Source organism: Sinohyriopsis cumingii, chromosome 3 (assembly GCF_028554795.1).
Source record: "Sinohyriopsis cumingii isolate HCF-2022 chromosome 3, ASM2855479v2, whole genome shotgun sequence".
Classification (NCBI taxonomy): domain Eukaryota; kingdom Metazoa; phylum Mollusca; class Bivalvia; order Unionida; family Unionidae; genus Sinohyriopsis; species Sinohyriopsis cumingii.
This window is the reverse complement of record NC_142963.1, coordinates 93,903,361-93,919,344: the sequence shown is the minus strand read 5'-3', so window position 1 is coordinate 93,919,344 and position 15,984 is coordinate 93,903,361. Positions and strand designations below refer to the sequence as shown.

The 15,984-nt window shown below is 36.9% G+C and overlaps 2 protein-coding genes across 4 annotated transcripts in view; one reads left to right on the top strand and one right to left on the bottom strand.

Moving 5' to 3' along the window:
* Positions 1-1,154: 1,154 nt before the first annotated feature.
* Positions 1,155-15,524, bottom strand: LOC149803309 (spermine oxidase-like). 3 transcript variants are annotated; one of them, XR_016420192.1, is made up of 5 exons: positions 15,205-15,524; positions 7,241-7,374; positions 5,132-5,287; positions 1,868-4,074; positions 1,155-1,837 (listed from the first exon to the last, which is right to left on the bottom strand). XR_016420192.1 is itself a non-coding variant. In XM_089953005.1 (4 exons), exons 1-4 carry the CDS (start codon positions 9,210-9,212, stop codon positions 2,940-2,942), a joined length of 1,440 nt encoding a protein of 479 aa, XP_089809131.1. In that variant the 5' UTR covers positions 9,213-9,639; the 3' UTR covers positions 1,155-2,939. The 3 variants fall into 3 exon arrangements, 1 of the variants encoding a protein (XP_089809131.1); XR_016420191.1 differs by lacking the exon at positions 15,205-15,524 and adding an exon at positions 9,198-9,639; XM_089953005.1 differs by lacking the exon at positions 15,205-15,524 and adding an exon at positions 9,198-9,639 and having other exon boundaries at positions 1,155-4,074.
* LOC149803308 (stearoyl-CoA desaturase 5-like) overlaps positions 8,051-15,984 on the top strand; it is an 80,413-nt gene continuing 72,479 nt past the window's right edge. The window contains exon 1 of the mRNA XM_089953008.1: positions 8,051-8,197. The gene's annotated coding sequence lies outside the window, so the exon portion shown is untranslated. The remainder of the gene's footprint in view (positions 8,198-15,984) is intronic.

The following is a 15,984-nucleotide window of genomic DNA, read 5'->3' as shown; positions in this document are numbered from 1 at the left end:
CTTTCGCACAATCAAATAATACAAGCTAGAGCATAAGGTAGTAATGGAAAGATAATGAAGTTCTGAAATGGGCAGATAATATTTATTTGAAACCTGGGAGCAGCGCAAGTTAGTGAGAAAAAAAAAGAAAAATGTAAAATTAATTATCAAATATTGATAGAATTTATTTTTAAGATAGTGAGATGTCGATCCTGCTTGCATAATATGAGCGGTCTGTCACATTTCTTAATCTACATCTGACAGCTTAATTGTTTTAACTATCCGGAAGTGAGTTGCACCGATATGCCCTCTGGTGTTTTCAAGGGGAGATACTAACCGTGAAACCCCCTATACATTGACCATGAATATGTTTCGCTTTGATTACTGGTTGGCCAATTTGGCGGTATTATTGTTGTCGCGTTTCATCGCTGTTCCGACGAAATGTAACCGCGCCTTACATGCGCTCCCGCACATAGGGGCAAAGGATGCACACAAAAATATTCTGCGGGCGCCCCTGGCGCTTTACCCTCAGGTAGTTTTGGGGCTACCCATTATCCGATAACCTAAACGCCACGAGTATTTTCTTGGATGATATTTGAAATCGACCTAACGCTGGGAATTTACTGAAGATGTCGAATGCAGCTTTTAACGTTTTTTGCACGCTCCGCAAGCTTTCTCTTGCTTTCCCACATCAGAGGTTGTGTGAGGTTTCAACATGTGAACAATGTTCGCGAACAATTCTCGTCTCCTTATGGCGCTGAAATATACTGAATTTTTTTCCCGTGACAAAAATAGTCTCACCATAAACAACCCCTCCCCCCCCAAAAAAAAAAAAACCACAACAAAGATCGAGGTTATGAAAATGTTGCATGTATTAAAAAAATAACATTGCGAATAAGGCTTATTCTTAAAAAAAAATCAAGCAAATAACGTTTTAAAAAGTTATCACAAATCGTTCTAAACGTGGGAAAATGTCTTAGGCATACAGTTTAAGTAATTGTCGTGCGAAAATGAGGAGGGGGAGAAGGATATTGATAAATAAGTCGCCCCCTTTCAATGAGTACATATATTTAAACTGAAAGCTTATCTTCCTTGTTAGCATGAGAAAGAGAGAGAGATTGATTCTGATAAACGTTTGTTTTAACTCTCCAACCTAGCAAAAGCAAAATGAGGCCTTTCGTGAAACAGATTTTAATGTCATTTGTACATCTATAGTTATAATGTAAAAGTTCTGTTGTATATAATTTCCGATTAAATATATATCTGCTTCATGGAGACTAGAACGACACGACAAAACATCGTTATAACCAAACACGTGGAGATGCTCCACTTTGCTCCCACTGTCAACTGTCGATCTATATCAAACATGAAAACAAAGAAAACATATTGGGATAAGTATCTGACACTCAGATTTCCTCACACCACATAAAATTCCACATAAAGTTAGAGATAAGATAGGACCTGATTCAATATTTAAACATATTCTAATGTAAATTATTTTGGTTCTGAAGCAATCCTCAAATTTTGTTCTCTTCAAATCACACGTCTCCTATTTGCTTTTTACTAACATGTACAGGAAAGCTGTCAGTATCAGTCTATGTGTGGCATTCAAGGCCGTCAGACCTTTTAAACTCTTCAAAATCTTAATAGACTGTTGACTAAATTAACCCGTTTCAGAAGATTCTCCAGCGTATAAAGAAACTGCCCTCTTAAAATGAAAAAGGAACATTTTTCCTGTGCCCTGCCTAAAACCAACGTTATAGTTGAAACCAGAGACACCCTTTAGAATTTGTGTGTTCTTTAGATCCATGTTCTTTTTCACTTTTCTTCATTCTTTGTTACGATGGCACTCATTCGCCTTGTATTTGTTACGATGGCACTCATTCGCCTTGTATTTGTTATATTCATATTCCAACAGTTTCAATGTCACCGTCTGATCACTAAACGAATGACTTGACAAATTTTCAATGCATGGATAAATGTGTATTCTTGCCTATTATCGATTATATTGAGGAGTCAAATTCTTTCATTCACAGAACACTGTCTCATTTGGGAGATGACACTCAGTCATTTTTGTATTGTTCTCGTTTCTTTGAACCAGCAATGTTAATTCTCTTGCTTTAGAAACACTCACAACTATATAAAAATAAAATGAATGAAATAAAATATTTCAGCAACATTTTTCAGTTACATGTTTAGAATGTGAACTGATCTTGATCAGTTTCGAGGTCTCAGACTTGGTTGTCTCATACAGATAATGTCCGAGTCTTAAACATTTGTTGAACAATGTTGGCGTTGTAAATGAACAAGTGTTCGATATAAAGATTACTGAGACAGCGGCAACAAATGAACTCTCATTTATGACAGACGCCACGAGATTAATGCATCAGAGCGCTGCAGTTAGTCACAGTTTGCGTGGTGCCCTGACCACGTTTGCGAACGCTGTACGAGTGGAATGCATGTTTGGATTCCTGACTACAGCAAGTCCATGTTTGAAAAAAAGATCGAATGAAATTAAAATAAAATCTTAAAGCGGTTCATGGGAAGTGGTATGTCGCTTGCGAGTCGGTCTAAGATGTATCCCCCATGTTAAAAATGGATGCAAAATTTTGATGCCCATGCTTCTGAGGATTTCCGGCTGCAACCATTCCGGATGATTGTAAAACGAACTGTGGGTTGAAAAGCTGCACTTTACACGTTTCTTTTTAATGGAATGGCTATTTATTACAATTACAAAATGACTTACCGATGTCATTAATTCATTGTACCAGATAATGCGATAATAAGCAAATATAAAATATTTATTTGAAAACAACATTTCGTGTGTCTCTGTATATGCTTTTATCCTTCTTTTTCTTCTTATATACATAATCAACACTTGTCTTTAAAAGTAGAAAATTAGACTAATCGTTTGTGAATTAAATATTTGATGTTGAAGTAAACTCCAAGTCTCTTAAATGCTAAAGCCTAGCCTGTGCTTTATGTTTTGAATACCACTCAACCAGCCTGTCCGCCTCCCGGATACCAGATGACCTAGCACCATGTGTACACGAAAAGAACCTTTCATGTGTTGCCTCCCCTGCAAACAGCACCCTCGGTACGTCCTGGTAGCAGAGCGGCTCTGCCATCACTAGCATGTCTCCGTGCCTGTATTCCATTCCCGGGTAGGAGTAAGATCCCAGGGTGTAGGGGTTACTGCACCAGCGGGTTACCAAGACCCTCTCGGGTTTTGGAACTGTCCTGCCGGGAAGGAATTTTCTCAGAAGATCAGTGCAGACCTTCTCTATTTCCTCTTCAGATAATGTTTCCATATGCTCCGCCCCGTCCCCCGCCAACCACGCTACCAAGACATTTGGATTGTTATCCACCGTATCGATCCCAAATATTCTCTTATACCATGTGCTGCAAGTGACTTTAGTTGTATCGTCCCAGGCGAAAACTATACCTGCAAAGCCATGATCCATAAATCGCTCTTTGTATTGTAGAAATATTTTGTCGACCCTTCCGAACCCTACCGTATCAATGGCTCTTTTCTTGTGAGCCGGCAGCCCTGGACTGAATAGCCTGTCCTTATGCTTTTTCAAGTATCCAAGAGAGCATGTGATTATTACATGGTCAGCTGTGTATATACCGTCCCTACAAACTAACCTGATCGGTAACTGACCTCTCTCTTGCCACCTTATCTCAAGCACTTCACAGTTGTATCGAATAGTTGATGCTGGAAAATCTTTCGCTATCTTCTTCAAAACTGACATATATCCAAGTGGGATTTGCAGATCCCCACCCGGCAGTTCTATATAATCTGCCAGCCCCGGAGCCGAAATTTTCTCCAGCTCATCGCCATTGTGAAAGCGTGAATAATTTAACATAGCCTGTAGAGCCCTGGCGACATCTTTTCTCTCTCCTTCTGGTATTGCATCAAGTTCCGCCTGGAAAGCCGGGACTGCTTTCTCGTACAGGTTTTGATTAGGACTGTGTCCTCTTCTTTCGCTGTTAAACACCTCGGCATCGAGTTTCAGGTAAATTTGCAAGGCTTTCGAAACAAGCCTCCGTTCGATTTCTTCGCCATTTTCTTTGATGAAATTCTCATTGAATCTGGAAGAAGACAAGTTTGTGTTAGTTAGTTCAAGAGATGCAGTTTTCTAAGCGAAAAAAAAGAGAACGCAAAATTCAATATTATCGAGAATTTGTCGAATTTCTACACAATAATTTTAACAATCTGAAGGAACCGTGATGCAAAATCACGAGCGAAATTATATATGAATTTGAAGACAGTTGTCACTATGCCTTTATACAAACTGAAAAAGGAAGGTATTGATTGTCCATATATGCTGGTCAATGCTTAAAACGAACAAGCAAAAGGATTTTTAAAAAAGATAAAAATATCAAATGAAATGTGCACGAAAATGCCAAATTATGAGGAACAATCAAACTTGGGCAGAATGTTATATTATTCAGAACACACACACACACACACACACACACGTTCCGTCTCTACTCGCTTAAACGTCCAGTCCAACTTAAAACAAAATAGACCCTTTGTGTCATTGTTTAATGCGCTAGTAGACCAGGTTCTATGCTGCTTGTTCTACTGATTACGGTTACCAAACTGCACAGTCCCAAATCTGCCGGCGCATTTTGCGATGACAGTTATAGGACTATGCAGTTTACAGTCGCGCTCGACTTACAAGCGAGTGTAGGAAATACGATGATTCTTTACTGAAAATGAAACTTCAACTGTCTACCTCAGTCCAAAACAATATCCGTCAATGTACCTGTTTAGTTTTGCTGAAACTTAAATTGATTACCTCAGTCCAAAACAATACCAGTCAATGTACCTGTTTAGTTTTGCCGAAACTTAAACTGATTACCTCAGTCCAAAACAATACCAGTCAATGTACCTGTTTAGTTTTGCAGAAACTTAAACTGATTACTCAGTCCAAAACAATACCAGTCAATGTACCTCTTTAGTGCTACTGAAACTTAAACTGATTACCTCAGTCCAAAACAATACCAGTCAATGTACCTCTTTAGTGTTCCTGAAACTTAAAAGGATTACCTCAGTCCAAAACAATATTAGTCAATGTACCTGTTTAGTATTGCTGAAACTTAAACTGATTACCTCAGTCCTAAACAATACTAGTCAATGTACCTGTTTAGAATTTTGTATGGCTTAAGCAGATCATATTTGTCGGCCACGGTGAAAGTGGAGTTTTCGGCAGTAGGTCCGTGTATCCAGTTGGCTCCTAATTCTACGATATGATCTTCTCCTTTGCCGAACTTCACAGTATTAATCCTTCCACCCATTCTGTTAAAACAATCAAAACTATTACAACAAAGTATACAATTTAAAAAAAATAATATATAGTCCTTACATTTGCAATATTGTACACTTATGGTCGTATGATTTTATACATAAAAACTACATTAATATTATTAATATTATCAACAACAACGAAAAAGGCGATCACGTCGCGGTTATGTGGCAGTGTTAATGCCCTTCTTGGGTTTGGTACAACCTGCTCCCTGCTGCGGGTAACAGACACAGAACTGTCGAAACTTTATGCGCTTTGGTGCACGTTCAGGAGCGATCAAATAAGGAAAATAAAAGTCCCAATTTTCGAATCACTCTTTATCTTATCTCGAGGACAAGATAGGGTCGGGACATATTTCGAGATAATGCTCAGCAAATGTCACTGAAGCCATTTATTTGCACGTGTACTTAAACTCTATATAAATACGTTTTTATACCTGCTTTTTAACCATATAGCAAATTACAAGTGTTCGCGGTGGTTCCATGGTTAGCTTGCTTGATTCGTGACCGAAAGGGTGAAGGTTCAAGCCCTACCACTGCATCATCCTAGGTCAGCTAGCATGGTGTGTCAATGGACAATGCACTTTGTTCCGGTAGCCTCAGCAGCAAATAATCTACTTGTGTTGATGTTCCGTAAAACACCAAACCAAAGATACTTCTCATTAGAATAAGACCATTGATGACAATGAAACCAAAAGCCAAGGCTAATACATATGTTCTATCTTAACAAAGTTTTCAATGGCTGTTTATTAAAACTCTTCATTCAAGCTCTGACTTGCTGTTTTAATATATGGTCTATTAAGACGGGACCTTTCTGATAATTTAGCGGAAGTCCAACAGAAGAAATTGTTTCGATGTAAATTTTTCTGTCCGATTCCATACAATAAGTTATCGCCACAAAAAAAAATGTACAGGGTTTTGTGGAAACAGGAATCGAGTTCTTTTATTATTATACATTTTCTGGTTTAATCCAGTTTCAGTACCTTCAAATATTGGTATAATATTGACGATAGAAAACATTTTCTCAGATTGTGTCCAGAAATTCATGCTATTGCATACCCGTTTAATAGTATGGTTGATCTGTGTTCAACACGGGTGTTCAATCCTTATTTCCGTATCGCACACCTAAATGTAACTATTTCAGCGTTTTCGCGGACATGCCCTCGTCGATATGCTTTTTATCCAATAAATCAAACTTGTACAAACCTTTAGGTATATTTGAATTCCATTATTGCTGTGTCACGGAAAATATTTGGCTAGCGTAAATGGGAGAAGGTGGAGTATACAAAAAAATATAGAAAACCGCAATAGTTATCAGTTCAATACGGTATATGAATACATCTCAACTTAGTCCGGTAAATAAATAAAAATATTTATAAAAAAATATGTGTTGATACTAATGGATGATATGAAGCCGAAAATCAATATCATCACATGTTAGGGGCTGAAATCAGCCTAATCTCAACTTAATGACCTAAATGTATACCCCTTCGCCACACCCAAATCGCTTTATCCAGCTACTCGTAACAAAACTCTTTTGTAGTTTTTTGTATATCTTACCATGAAGTTATCAATGATTTAAAATCAGAGACCATTGTTTTAATGTGCATGCTCGTTTAAAGAAACGAATTACTATATATTAAACATTTTATTCTTTGGACTCAGGCGAAGAACAAAACTATTCTACAGCTGTACTGAGTTTGGCAGAAAAATATTTGTCATTTAAAAAATAAAAACATGTCGACATTTATTCCAGCAATTTTCCATGATCAGTTTTGACAAATTTTGTGCTTGAGTGTTCGAAAATCTGTATGTTTTTATTAAAAGAAAAGACCATGGGGATCCGAATATTTTCACCCATTGAAATGAGCGTCTTACCCGTAAGTAATACATAAATAAATATATAAATAAAATATATAAAATAAATTATAAATATACAAAAGACACCTGTCAGAGGCTTCCAGTAGGATAACGTCACTGAAGCCCGCTTCTAGCAGACGACATGTTGCAGAGAGACCCGCCACCCCCGCTCCTACTACCACAATCCGCACCCTTCTGTCGGCCATATTTATCTCTGGATCCTGAAAATAAGATCGTAGAAAATAAATTCTTTAATTTTACAACAGCAAAGAAGCAAGAATAGACTTACTCTGAAAAAAAAAACCTCGTCTTTCAATTAAACACAACTAATGCAGATCAATTAAACACAACTAATGCAGATTAAGCAATCAAAGCCATTTAGCATGGTATTTTATGCTGACTTTTTAATGAAGGGGATTTGACGAACATAACCTTGGTTTGAAGAAAAAGAACATGTGTGCCAGCATTGTTCAAAGTTAGGTAATTATTTCTCACGCCGCACTGTTGCAGCATTACTGTCAGACATGCCAATGAAGTCTACAGCGACCGCAACACCGCCTCAGCGTGGTCACTTTTGTCATCGATATGTCTGTCTATCGAGGACTTGCAAATAAGTCAGACTCATCAGATAACTCGAACAGCGAATATCTGTGCAGCTCATTTGATTCTAGAAAATCAATTCAATAATGTAGTACAGCAAAGAAGCTATACGTATCGACAGAAAAAATATGCCGCAAAGTTAGCAAATACTTGACGCGTCTGTATTTGAAGACCTGTCTATAGGGGCTTATATTCTTATCCGATGATTTCACGAACGTGACTTTGTGATAAAGCCATAATAATTTAAGAAAATGCATTAATTTTTTAAACTCTCTCTTTTTCAATGTCAGTACAAGCAATATAAGCTGGAGCAGTGCATAATGAGTTAAAAATCGATGACAATTATTGGCGGACTCCATTTTGAGCCAGCATCTTACTGGTGTAACATGCTGTTTCAATTCTGAATACAGTGTTTGGAAACATACACAGCGCTAGTCCAAAAAGGTATGTGTTAGTTGTTTTATTTTCTTTTTTCTGTCTCACATATACATGTAGTCACTTCCCCATGTACCCAGATCTACAATCGCACATACATGTAGTCACTTTCCATATTTACCCAGATCTACCATCGCATAATGCGGCAGCAGATCAAAGTAATACTTTTTAAACAAAAATTATAACCAGTGAAAAGCATATATTCTCTTTTGACAGCACAATATGTTACTGTAGATCTGGGTCTATTCTTTTCACAGCGGAGTTCGCCATATACCAAAGCAAACATGGTAATTAAGGTCAATCCACACTGCCTGTGACGTTTGCATCTTTGAAACCTCTTGTCCTAATGCATTGTACATTTTCATTTCATAGTATATAAATAATGCTGCATTTAAAATGTACTGAGCAAATTACATCTTTTTACAGACGAGCAGAATTATGACTATCACATGTTAAACAAGAACATTTTGGTAATAATCCTGCTAACGTTTTGTATTTAGATTCGATGGTAGTTCTAATAGTCCATTTTGAATCAACTGTGCACTCGTAACATCTTGCATTTGGAGCGTTTACTTCTGATCTCTCTTCAGTGTTTGCTCTGAACTTTCGATTAATCATATTCTTTTTCATGGCTGAACTTATGGGTTTTTGCATCAACATTTGAGAGCTTGTTTTAACTCTTGTTTTAAAAAAAATCCAACTAAAATCTATAGCATGTGATATGGAGTTCCCGAAATAATAAATCAAGGAATAAATCCTGCTGTTTGTCCATTCAAGCAGGCATGGTAAGATTTCTTCGTCGTTCAAACCAGTTGGCCTATTGACGTATAAGAAAATAAAAGCAAACAAAAACCATAACAACCAATAAGCATTCATTTCAGCCACTTAAGTTGAATTTTTGATCTATGGACAAAAACGGTTGCACTTTTCGAGGCTATTTATCAACAACGCAGTACAGCTTGATATATGTACATCGTTTGTTTATAAACATGATATAAAATATACAAACACTTTTAGAAAGCATGTCCACAATTATTCGCGTTACTATTGATATTAGCGATCAGTTCCGAACGTGAAGCGAGCTTTTATAGTAGTAACATATTTCATCGGCGTACATGCGTTTCCGGTTTCCTGTTTCCGGCTTGCCTAAAGGGCGCTATACATATATGATGTTCTTCTGAGAGAGTGACGTGTATGGTGAACTTGTTCGCATTTGCAATATGCACAATGGAGAGACTGTTGTCATACCTAAATGTTACTTTCATGTACAGTGGCTGATATTTCTTTTGATATTGTACACGGTTAACTAAAAAAACTGCTCCCATATGCTCGAAAAATCATCCTGAATTGGTCTAAAGTATACTATCTTTAGCAGTTATTAAAATAGGGAACACAAATCTTACCAGAACAGACAATACCGAGCTCTGAAGGTACCATGAATGGTTTACAAAATATATAAAAAGTTAAAAATTTATCAGCTATTGTTTTTTACCACTTAAGTCCTGGAAGTGGAAATGACAAAGCGGTACTAGCATTTTTTTTATAGTTGCACATCTGAGGCATACTCTTTAACCCCAAATTAAACCCATAAATCAAACACTAAAGTAAAGGGAATTAAAGGTTCCTTTAACAACATCTAAGAAAAACAAATTCTTTTTTAAATGGCCAAGATATCTAGAAAGCAAAACAAAGGAAATTATTTTTCTTTAAAAATCTAGCCCTATGCAAAATACGGAACTGTAGAGCGCCACGCCCGTTTATGGTACTTAGGCAGAGAATAAGAATTTTCTGAATAGACAAAAATCAAATAAAACAGAATAAATATTTTTGTAGATTTATGAGCGTGAATATATGTTTAATAATCATCGAAGAAATTATTCCAAGTAACGTAGAAATACTTCCTAAATTTGCACAGGAAAAAAAATCACGAAAAGCTATGCAACATATTTTGAGGATGTCACGCAATATTGTTGCTGTTTTCGCGTATACCTCACCAGCAATTTTGAAAACGCTTCTGCAGACGATAGGGACTTTACTGATTACACACGTGCCTATTATTATTATTATTATTATTGACAAAGACGGTTTTACTAAATCAATAATTAATTACGTAAAATATGGTAGGATCATGTGTTCCAAGAATGAATATATTAAGTATATATCAACATATTCCAATCAACTGTGCAGTTTAACTGACATGGACGATTAATTTCAAAATGTTCGCGTCGATTTTCTAGGCTAGGGGAATAGTAACGAGTGTAGTCGTGAGGTCATCGAATCTCATTGGACATATTCCTTATTTCTTTCTTTACTAATTTGCTGCTGCATTACAGTTTATTGTTGAAATGTTCAAAACAAAAATCAAAGAGAACAACGATATTGAACTAAATAGTAAATAATGAAAATGAATCCAGATTCACGTTGAACCAGACTGCAGACTTTGTGCAGCCAGCTCCAAGAACCTACCGCTGTCAAATACGAGTATATGCTATTACTATTTGTTATGTATTTAAACTATTAATATTTGTTACGTATTTATACTATTACTATTTGTTTCGTATTTATACTATTAATATTTGTTACATATTTATACTATTACTATTTGTTACTTATTTATGATATTAATATTTGTTACGTATTTATACTATTAGTATTTGTTACATATTTATACTATTAATATTTGTTATGTATAATTTGAATCTTAGAGTCTGCTATGATGAGCACTGTTTCGTCTGCTTAGTGTTCCAGCTGAAAAACCTGTTTCTTTTTTTCTAAATCCGGTTTCTCTCATGATTTACTCTTTTTGAGAACTTCAGCAGATACTGCGAAATTCTACAAGGCAGTGACGATTTTATTTCTAATATAAATTCAGGAGTTATAAAATATATTTTCAATATTCATATAAGAATTAACATTCCACACAATGCATGAACACTTCCTTTTGTACAAGCGAAAAACGAGTACGTACCCTCTGCAAAACATTTGTAGTATTGTTCTCATTTTCTGCTCTGCGATATCGAGGAGCGCTCAGGCAGTATACACTAATGTCAGGTATTACATATCTAACAGATACGATCCTTTCTTCTAGGCTCTGCCTTTGTCATATAAGCGAGCAGTACTGTTCACAAAGTAACTCGTATGGTAATGGGTAATAGTCTAGCCGGAAAGCCTTCGATTTTCGGTTTTCAGTTTAAGTTTTCTCATTATTTACCACGTATGTGTAGTTTGTGCAGAAAATGCTTAAGTCAGAAAATAAAATAAAATCAAAGAATTTGGTGACAAGATTGTTCCTACTGCAAAGTCATGACCTAAAATTTGAATATTCATTTTAATATTTAAAAAAAAAAAAACAATAAAGGTTCCACGCAACGCACAAAAAGTTTCCTTGCACAGGCCAAAAATGCGCACATCTATATGTCAGTCAATACACATATGACACATGCAGTGCTAGTACATCCTATACTAATATCAAAGAAACTTAAGAGTCACTCAACTTGTAGAGTAACCGGATTGACTTTATCCAGATAATCTGAGACACAATGAATTAACGCCTTTCCTGTTCCTCTGTCATCACACCTGTAGATCTTGCTGGTGATAATAGTTGAGATGAACGCATTTTTATTGGAATCTACATTCTTCAGATTGCTGCTCTGATTTTTTATGTATTTATACAATTTTTTGCACACCAAATATACTAAAAGGGATATGAATGAAAACAAATAAGTGTGCTTAAGAATTTTCCATTTTTAGAAGTAGTTATCAATTGTTAAAATATAATTTATACAAGGTCAACCTTGTAGATCAAAATTTTTAAATGTCAGCCACTGATATTAAAAAATTAAAAAATAGCTTCCGCCTCGGATGTGGGAGGTCGTGGGTTCGATCCCCGGCCGAGTCATACCAAAGGCTTACGAAAATGGTACATACAGTTGTCTCGTTTGACACTCATCATTAAGAGGTTAGTGTTAGGGCTGGTCGGCCTGGTGTCAGGATAATGTAACTGGGTGGGATATCGTGCTACATGTCTGTGGCAAGATGCCACAGTGCTAGACATCACTATAAACTGTCACACTGCAGACATCGTAGCGATATGACTGAAGGGGCTCCGAGTGGCCGAGTGGTCTAAAGCGCTCACCGTTACGGATCACTGCCATCTCACCTCTGTCTGCGTGGGTTCGAGTCTTGGATTCGGCCAATGTGGGTATGTGAGAAAGCTTGTCAGTAGCTTCTCGCGGGTCGATGGTTCTTCCCGGGATTTTCCCCGAGTTCTTCCTCCACCATTAATATTGGCCGCCATGCAAAGCCTATCGTGTGCTGATAAATGGATTTAAACCCCACAACAACAACAACAGATTGATCAGGATATAAAGTGTCATATGGCATGTCTAAGTTGTCTTTTCATACAACATTCACAGAATAATAATAGACTTTACCTTTTACTGACTGTAGCTGGTACCAAATTTACACAATCCAAACCCAAGATATATGCATAATTATTGTATATGTAATCCGTGGATAACAGTTGCTCATTTCGTTATATCATGTTTGTTACTTCTTTTGTAAATGGACATATCTTATAACTGAAATTGAAAATGCAGTGAGTTCTGTTCTTACATAAACCTCTCTCTCTCTCTCTCTCTCTCTCTCTCTCTCTCTCTCTCTCACACACACACCACTTGCATCGAGTTCAATAAACCTGATGGCGCTAACACGGCAATAACTATAATTGCACTTCACATGTGCAAAAATCACCATATGCGAGAAAATGACCAAAAAAAATCTGTTTTGGGAAAGCTAAAAGCTGATTTCTTCCAAACCGGTATGCCAAATGTACTCAAATTTTATAAATGTAATAAATAAAGTGAACTCTATCGACTGAGCAGATGTTATATCTTGATTCGGACTTTGCCTTGAATCAAACCTGGTTGTCACATTACGTTTTCCTCTAAGATTTACCGCCATTATCTCATGTCAATATTTACCAGGTATCTTAATATACTGACCTGCAAGTTAGAATTGATAACACACTAACATATACCCAGTGAAAATTGTTGTATTTTTGTAAAACATCCAGCCCATTCCACTTATCATTGTTTGTTAGTGACACCCCTCACGCAGTATTGGAGAAGTAGAATTAGGCACAACGCTCCCCCAACCCCAGCAAGAAGGCAACCTATTTGCCTAGTTATGACACTCCTTGCGATAAAGCATTCAACGTTCTGTGTTGAAATTTTGATCTTTTATTTTAATAATTTTTAATAATTTTGGATTTCGTTTTGTATTTGTGTTTCTCGGCACTCTTTGACTGCTAATGTGCTGTTACACCCTATAAATACATACATAAGTTGTTAACCCTTTCTACGGATTCGAGTATATAAAATATGCCCAATACGCCCTCCCGTTTGTCATAACAGGCGATTAATGAAGTCAAAAAATTTCGTCCATGGATACATCCCATGATGATGTTCCAACTGGGAAGGTCTATTATTTTTAGGATTTTGCCCTTGTTTATTTTGTCTTTGTATGGCTTTTTGGAGATGTCTAAAATGACTCGCCACTGTATAGCTCTAATTGTACTGATATGTCGTTAAACCATATTCAAACATACAGTGTCTGCTAGCTCTGTAACAGAGCGGTCACTGCATTGAGCAGTGGACCTGTAAGCAGAGTATCTAAGTTTTAGGGCCTGTCCGATCGCAACGGTACCTCATCCTTGTACGAAGAAAAAAAGAAGGGATATCTTCCTTCGCGATGGACATCGGAATATGCTACCCAAACGCTTGCCTTTTTTTATCACGCCAGAATCATTCGCCAAAGAAAATAAAATCAGTCAATGCCCTAAATCTTAATTCACTATTTTTGGCATAGAGAATGCTGGCGCTTCTTACGTTATTTTAACCCCCCCAAAAAATCGCTACATACCTGGATACCATATTTTCAAGAGCAGTATGTTTGAACTTTTAAATAACGATAATTATATCAAAGAATTGTCTTTAATGCACTATACATTTTCGCGGGCTTCATGCTTTCTCGTGCTCGTATGTGTCTTCCGTACGAAAAAAAAACCCCACCGAGATAGAGCTATAAAAAAAATTATAACCCAAGAAACGAGTGAATTCCATGATTTTTTCGTACCGTGGAGTTTCCAACCGCTAAAGTCCACTTTTTATCATTTTGAGTGAAGTGTCCTCTGTTGTCCCCCCCCCCCACACCTTCCGCCAAGTGAAACATTTGTTAGTTCACACAGTAAACAATATAAATGGAACTACTGCAACCTCATCCCTTATAGCATTCGCTTTTCTCGTAAATATAATGCAGCATAATAATGATAACGACATACAATAAATTTTCCTAACAGCCCCCTCCCCAACTCTACCTTGGATACTTGCAAAGACTGGAAGTAAGCTCCCCTCCCCCCCCCCAAAAAAAAAAAAAAATTTCCGCAAGTGCAATTCTGTACTGCAGAGGAGTATAAGCATGATCATTCATACATTCCTAAGACGGTGCTAAAATTAGAGAAAAAAAAGCATTCTCTCTCCTAATATTACATTTATGATGATAGTTCAAGACACTGTGATGTGTGTGTGGAGGATTACCTGCGAACGTGTATGCGTGTTTTGCTGGTGTGCTCCAATTTAGAGGCAGTCGGATGCATACATACTTTAGCAAATTGTCCACCTCTAGATTAGTTTAACAATGATATAGATCGTGACATAATTAAATATGTGCATTGTGCTGAATGAGAAGAGTAGCGATAGAGACAAACTAGGGCTATTAAGGAGAGCAAAGTAGATATGCTTCCAACTTTGTACAAACAAGACTGTAAGATTGTCTTAGATATGCTTCCAACTTTGTACAAAGAAAACTGTTAAGATTGTCTTAGAGGAAGACAATTGGAAAAAAACATGATCTTTACGGCGAACAGTGGTTAGTGGCCAGTTCGTTGTTGTAGACATATTAATCGAAAAAAAGCTAAAAAAATTAAATTTGAAAATAAAGTGTAATAAGATACCAACCTGGTTAGTTTGTGGTCGTTGTAGTGTTCTCAAGATCCAAAGTCCACGAAAGATAATACTTACCTACCTGTTCCAACTAGATCTATACGTCAGCACACGAAACCGGCAGATATAACAAAACGTATACGCTAGTTCATACAGTATTACATGGCTATGTATGATAGGGTATAGTAAACAGTGTAGGAAACATTACGCAAAGGACTTGAGTTCTACAAATATAAGCTGTGGCTCGTTAATTCCTTACTGCTACTACACTCAGATTCAAACCAGCTGCATGTGTCTTATCAAACAGCGATCATTACTTCACACCTAAGGGCATACGGGGGTCCATTGAAACACCCCAAACCACCCCAAACCTTCGAAACACCCCATACCACTCCGAACCATCCCAAATCGCCGAATCACCCCAAACCCTCTCGTTACGTATATAAGGAAATAAAATTTTAAAAAATATTTTTTATTTATATAATTTACTGAAATTATACGAGACACCCAAAACCACTCGAATCAACGATAAAAACATCGCAAACCTGCTCGTTACGTATATAAAGAAATAAAATAAAACCTTTTATTTATATAATTTACTAAAATTACACGACACACTTCAAACCACTTCAAACCACCCAAAACCCTCTAATCGCCCCAAAGCCTCTCCTTACGTACCACCATGTCGACCAATTCTGCGCGTCGGGTAATTCTGCGCAACGTTACGTCATATCGGTAAACACTGGATCACGTGTTACCCACTCCACGACCTTCTTGAACTTGTAACCAAGAAAA